At 31.3% G+C, this 7,355-nt stretch overlaps 1 protein-coding gene across 1 annotated transcript; it reads right to left on the bottom strand.

The window, feature by feature from the left end:
* Positions 1-1,947: 1,947 nt before the first annotated feature.
* LOC115702488 (pathogenesis-related protein 1B-like) lies at positions 1,948-2,695 on the bottom strand. Its single transcript, XM_030629929.2, has one exon. The coding sequence runs from the start codon at positions 2,617-2,619 to the stop codon at positions 2,059-2,061; it is 561 nt and encodes a 186-aa protein (XP_030485789.1). The 5' UTR covers positions 2,620-2,695; the 3' UTR covers positions 1,948-2,058.
* Positions 2,696-7,355: the final 4,660 nt, after the last annotated feature.

Below are 7,355 nucleotides of genomic sequence, written 5' to 3'. Positions count from 1 at the left end.
GAGCAGTGTAACACCACAGGATAGTGCATACACAGAAGAATGCATCAAACTAGGATCTCCAGGAAAAAAAGGCTAATGGCGTGACATTTCAGAAACACAAAAAATAGGCACTCAAAAACATAAATGACTCCAAGCTATGGTTGTGCTTAACTAAATCAGATTGTTCAAAGGGACTGGATTTAGAACTTTACAATTTGAATCTGATTGTGCCCGTGCTTTTCAAGCTTTCAATAGGAAAGATATGGACCTCTCTTTCTTAGGAGTTGTTCTTGATGATTTGAATTTTATTGAAAAGAAAAACATAAATGTCACCAATCACATTTCTAAGCTTGAAATAAGTTGTAAAGACCTGATAGTTACAAATCCAATATTAAATCTTCACTCCTAAAAGAACAAACTTTAAATACACGTACACAATACTAAACTAATTATTTTAGAAACAAAAAAAGTTAATTATATATATACATATTGGTTATTTTAACAAACTAGCTTAGTTTTCAAAAGAAAAAAAGTAGTTTAATTTTTGGACAAATTCTAACAAGTAACTAGTAACTAGTAAATTTGCATCTAAGCTAATAAAAACCTTTTATGTATATATAAAGAGTGAGATTGTATGACAAAAAATGGGGTTTGAGTTTGTTTAGAGAGGGCATTTTCCCAATTTTCCAAATGAAGTAATAAGAGAAAATAGGGGAAAATGAATCTTTACTCACGTACTCACTACTCCCCCTAAAAAGAGCTCCCTCATAATAGTCCCAAATTCCAAAAAAAGAAAAAGAAAAATGAAGAAAAAGTTCATTTTAAAACCCTCTTTATTTATAGGCCAATGATCCCCAAACTAGTTGAGATATACTGCTTGCAAACGCACTTAATTGATTTTAATTAATCAATTATAATTTTAAAATTAGACTATGTCTTATTTATGAATTTTCACTAAGCAAGGGCTTAATTGAGAAAAAAAAAAGAGATTTTATGGTTTATTTGTTATAATTAAGAGACTTTGTTAAGTCTAATTAATAAATAAGATAATTGGCAATTTTATTTGATAATTAATTATAATTATTAAATAAATAGTTTTGACATTTATAGAATTGAAATTAGAAAATATGGCATTATTGAAAAGAAAAAAAGATGAATGGTTGAAATAAAGTGGTAAAATTGTAACTAGTGAGGCCGACATGTGTGGCCGACCACTTAATGTATATTTTCCCGTTATTTTATCTTTTTTACTCCATATAATTGAATCCTAAACCCTAGTTGAAATACTATAAAAGAAATATGATGCTCTTATTCTCATCAAACCTACATCAACCAATCTAAACCTAATTTTCTAACTCTATTAACCAACTACTAAGCGAGACTTTCCTTCTATAGTGATTTCGAATCCTTCTTGATGTTCTTCTATTAATATTTCAAACCTTTACTGATAGAGTACCATGCCCACACATAACAAGTCAAGTACTCAATCATAGTTTGGAAGACGGTGGGTAACCAAACTGAAGGGGAGGAGATTTAGGCTTAGATCTTGTTATCACTCTACGACAGAAAGGAACAAGGGATAGAGATCTAAGCTGAAGGAGACATATTATTCCGCTGCAATAAATGTAAGGTTTTCTAAATTTTATATGTGTTTATTCTATTAGTTTAGAGAATTCATATTTCAGGTGTTAATCAACATACATGTTAGTAAATCCAGATCCTGATAAAATAAGTTCCAACAGTAACTCATATAATTTGTTTTCTTGTGTAGATCTGAAGCTCGTGTAGGATAGAAGCTCAAAGATCAATATTTGAGGTATTTCGATCTTTTTCGTTGTACATTTATATATATATATATATCTTGTTTATTAGATTGAGAATTTTTTTTCAAAATAAAAAGACTTCGGCTTAAAGTTTGGAGAATGAAAAGAGAATGGAAGAAAAGGGACTGAAAAAGATAGACAAATAAATTAATTATTGGAGAATTCATTTTTTTTTTATCCACAACAATAATTATATATTTTGGCAAAAAAAAGTTTTATAACTTCCACACAAAAAGTTCCACATGCAGGACATAATTTAATAGGGTCGTTGCCCTATATAATTTCCCGGGGGATCATAGCTACAAATGACAAATACCAATCCATTGTTGCTACACTTGGTTGTGGCGCATCCAAGGCGAATGGAGTTGCGCCACACTACCTGAAGGTAATGGCCACACCCATCCTCTTCCTTGCACGTGTTGGAGGTGTAGTCATACATGGTCTTCTCGGTGGCCCAAAACTTCACAGCTTGCTCACCTGTCATTTCTCCATAACCTGCAGCTAAATTCTCACCATAAATTCCTCCAGAGTGCTCCAGCTCACAATTCTTACTTACCATTGAGTTTGCATAGTTTCTCGCATAAGCAACTAAGGTCTTATTCCACGTCATTGGGCCGACGCCAACCTCCGCTCGAATGGCATTATGGGTATCGAGGAAGTCAAAGTGAGAATGTTTATTGTGAGAATGTTTATGATGAGATGACTTTTTGCCTGGGAATGGTTTGGAAGTTGTGCTAGCAATCATTATCATCATCATCACCATCAGTATTTGTCCCACCAACAAAACTTTTATTGAAGCTTTGTGATTTAGAGACATTTTTAGAGATCTTATTATTGGAGATGATGATGATAATTGATTTAAAAGTATTTATTATTATTGATTAGTACTTACACAAAAAGTTCTTATTCATAGTGAATGGAAACAGTTATAATTAGTAAATTGCAACCAAGTTATATTTATAGATTTAAAAAGTGAATTTATAGCTAATTTGAATTAATAAAATAGGAGAGTACACAGAAATTACAATAAAATAGGGAGGGAAACATAAGTACCACAGATTTAAGGGGTGTTTTCTTGAACATGTTTGAATCATATAAGCTATTATTAGCTTTTCATTAATTAGTGCAAACATTAATTTCTATATCTGCAAGTATCTATTATATATAACGAGTTTCAGGAACCACATATAAATTTTTATCTGTTATTCTACACAAAGCTCAAAGTAAAAACATGTTGTGTATTTTTTTTTTCAAAAAAAAATAAACAAGTGCTTTTTTAATGCTTTTTTTTTTTTTGGTTCCACATCTTTAATTCTAAAATAATAAATTGAGGTTTTGAGCATTTTCTTTGTGAAAAGTATGTAAATTTACTACCAAACGAATATATAAACACAAAATATAAGAATTGAATATAATTTTAATTACATTATATTAAATTCAAAGTTTAATGTATAATTTGGATAGGTTTATTAGCTTTAGATAGAGAAAAGTAGAGAGAGATTACAGAAAATGAACTTTGTAGAATATGGATTGAACTTACAAAAAAATCAATAGCTCATAATAGAGCTTCTATAGAGAGTAGTAACAAGTACTGAAAAACTAACTTACACTCTTGACAACTTATCAAACTAACTTTTAACTGTTACGAATCAGATTGATGTAAAAGCTCAAGAACATCCTCAAACCACTACAAAAAAATTTATTTTTAGTCACAATAAAATTTGTAACTAAAAGTAAAAAAATTGTGGCTAATTATGAATCATTATTCCTGTTGTGACTAAAAGGTTCGTGGCTAAATGTATTAGTGACAAAAATTATAATTTGTTGTGACTAAATGTATTTTTAGTCATAATACTTGTTGTGACTAAAACTAAATTAGTGACAACTTGTATTTAAATACTATGTATTAGTCACAAGTAACTTTTTGTTGTGACTAAAAGTCACATTTAGTCACAAAAAAAAAATTATGTTGTAATTAAAAATTTGTCATGTAGCTATTTTTTGTAGTAAACACTTTTCAATCAAAAGTGTACTATCACACTTCACACCAGGAAGAATGAATACTTGAATGTTTATTTAAAAGTGGTACATAACAAAAGAGTCAATGGAGTGCTTTCCTCACTTATTAACAACATAATCCTAGAGAGAACAACAAATCATCTAAGACTCTCTAACAAAAAAGCGGAAAAACTTAGCCTTAATCACATGGTTTTGGATATCCTTATATAAATACCTTTTACAATTAAGTTGGTTGGGATTGTCATAGCTGACTTGATTCAGAATAATTCAAGTAAGTTTTCAACTAAAAAGTTTAGGTTCATTAAAGCTTGAAAATTTTTGACCACTCCATATCTTTTTTGAGTCTTTGGGTCAGTTTGGCACAGCTAAGTTGTGGGGAAAGATTAAATGGACCTCCAATGGCAGCTTCTCCAATAGTTACTAGCTAGTCCTTGTTTTACTTCTTTTGAAGCAGTATATATATCTACAATAGAAAATTTCACGATAAATATACTAAAATACTGAAGAAAGAAACAATATTTACTTACTTTCTTTTTGTTGGAACTGGAACCCATAAAACACAGGGTTTATAAATATATTGAGATAAAGATCTAGTCATAAGCAAAGTGAAATCCCAACAGAAAAGGCTCTTAGGACTACAAACACAGGAAGGCTACAATATAACATTGACATAGAAAAATAGAGGAAAAAAATTGAAAAACAAAACAAATTGAGCAGTGTAACACCACAGGATAGTGCATGCACAGAAGAATGCATCAAACTAAGATCTCCAGGGACAAAAGGCGAATGGCGTGACATTTCAAAAACACAAAAAGTAGGCATTCAAAAACATAAATGACACCAAGCTATGGTTGTGCTTAGCTAAATCAGATTGTGCAAAAGGACTAGATTTAGAACTTTACAATTTGAATCTGACTGTGCCCATGCTTTTCAAGCTTTCAATAGGAAAGATATGGACCTCTCTTTCTTAGGAGTTGTTCTTGATGATTTGAATTTTATTTAAAAGAAAAACATAAATGCCACCAATCATATTTCTAAGCTTGAAATAAGTTCTAAAGACCTAATAGTTACAGATCCAATATTAAATCGTCACTCCTAAAAGAACAAACTTCAAATACACACAATACAAAACTAATTATTTTAGAAACAAAAAAAGTTAGTTATATATTGGTTATTTAACAAACTATCTTAGTTTTCAAAAGAAAAAAGGTAGTTTAATTTTTGGACAAATTATAACAAGTAACTAGTAACTAGTAAATTTGCATTTAAGCTAATAAAAAACCTTTTATGTATATATATAAAGAGTGAGATTGCATGACCAAAACTGGGGTTTGAGTTTGTTTTAGAGAGGGCATTTTCCCAATTTTCCAAATAAAGTAATGAGAGAAAATAGGGAAAAATAAATCTTTACTCACTTACTCCCCTAAAAAGAGCTCCCTCATAATAGTCCCAAAATCCAAAAAAGAAAAAGAAAAATTAAGAAAAAGGTCATTTTAAAACCCTCTTGAACCTCAAACCTCACTCTCTTTCTCTATATATGTTTTAGTCTTTTTATTACATTGGTGAAGAGATAATAAAACTCAATAACATGTATAACCTCTTGTTTCCATAACCTGCAAGAAAGTTCTCGACTTTGTAGTTAAGAACATAATTTATAGGTTTGGAATACCAATTAAGATAGTATATCGATAACGAAACTCAGTTTGATGGTGAGTTATTCAATGAGTTCTGCGAGAAGAACAAGATTTTTAAGAGCTTCTCATCAGTATCAAGGCCTCAAGCGAATGGGCAAGTAGAAGCTGTTAATAAGACCTTTAAGGATACTATCAAAAAAAAGTTGCACACTGCAAAAGGTAGATGGGTCGATGAACTACCACAATTACTTTGGGCTCACAGAACGACTAAGAAAACAACAATAGGGCTTACTCCATTCTTGTTGGCATTCGGCTTGGAGGCAATGCTTCAAGTAGAAGTCAATATTGCGACCCACAAACGAGATTTCTATAATCAAGAAGAAAACTAAGAACTCTTGAAATTTACCTTGGATCTACTTAAGGAAAAATGTACTGAGTCGCAAATTACTAATGTAGCATACCAACACTGAGTGACAAGATATATTAACGAGAGATTCAAGAAAAGGCTTTTTAAAGTTGGTGACTTGGTGCTAAGGCGAGTATTTGCAAACACGAGAGATGCATTTGGAGGAGTATATTTAACCCAAACTGGGAAGGGTTTTATGTGATCGAAGCAATAGTGGAAACCGATATTTATAAATTAGCTCAGCTTAACGTCTCGCTAATAAAGAACCACTGGAATGTTGAGCATTTGCGGCCCTACTACCAGTAAACTAAGTAATCTCTATAATCTGATGTAATATTTAGAACTTCAATTATTAATAAAGTTGAATTATTCTCCAAGTAATTACAAAGCTTTATTCTTTAAAATTACTTGAGGGGCATATATATATGTCTATTATCAACTGGAAATTATGTGGAAATACATAATATGTTGTAAAAAAAACCCCCCATTTTTTAAAAAAAAAAAAAATTCAAAGTTTTTTAAGTGGTTGATTGGAGTCATCTATGGATGATGCGAAGTCAAAAGTAGCAGTTGTAAATGAGATTTAACTCATACAAACAATGATAAGCTACATGTGAAGCTGAATGTTTAACGACTCGCATTTTATAGGAATGTATTAACACGAGGCACCAAGATGCCTTGAGAAAATACTTAATCTAAGGTGTGAATAGAAGGCTTAATTATTCATACAAGCAATCAAAAATATATAAAGTGATTCACGAGATGAATTATTTAAAGTATGTTTCAGTTTGTCTAAAAATAAATTATAACTGTTTACGCGAAGTAGAGAACTGATAACTACTCGCAAATCGAAAGCATAACAGATAATATTTGCTCGCGCACATAGTAGATTACTAACTATTTAAACTATATCAAAGGAAAATAAGAGCCATTGAAAGCCTTAAAGTATTTTAAGTTTGATCAAAGTATAATTGTTTAAATTGTGAGTAAAAACACAAGTAAGCAAACATATTAAGTTCGAATGCAAAAATACGAGGCAATAAATAAAAGATAAAATAAAAGCAAAGGTTGCCATCCAACTATGCAAATTTGTCTTTAAGGGCAACAAAGGGAAAGCTATTGTCTCGGCCATATGGCCATTTTCCTACAAAAAATAATTAAAAAACCAAGCGTACATAGTAGGAGACTTGGATGGTTCTTCTTCTTCTTCTCGTGCTGCCTCGGCCTCCTCCTCTGCCTTCTTGGCTTGCTAGCAGTAGGCAAGGACTTCCTCCATTCCCTTTCCCAGGAAACTCAAATCCATTTCTGGATTCGCCATCCAATCTCGGTAGATGGAGCACTTGGCAATGGCATTGCATCGCTCTTTGGTGTTGGCCACGACTGTTGGGTTTTATGCCCTAAATAAAACTCATTACAATCTGATTAGTTATCAATTTAGAAGTGAAGCATGTTTACATGTATGTTACATGTTTATGGTTTAATACATATATTTGA

Source organism: Cannabis sativa, chromosome X (genome assembly GCF_029168945.1).
Source record: "Cannabis sativa cultivar Pink pepper isolate KNU-18-1 chromosome X, ASM2916894v1, whole genome shotgun sequence".
NCBI lineage: Eukaryota > Viridiplantae > Streptophyta > Magnoliopsida > Rosales > Cannabaceae > Cannabis > Cannabis sativa.
The sequence above is the reverse complement of the archived record's forward strand: the minus strand, read 5'-3'. Positions and strand labels throughout refer to the sequence as shown.

Coding starts and splice junctions, on each gene's coding strand:
- LOC115702488 (XM_030629929.2), bottom strand. CDS start 2,619: ATGTCTCTAAATCACAAAGCTTCAATAAAAGTTTTGTTGGTGGGACAA.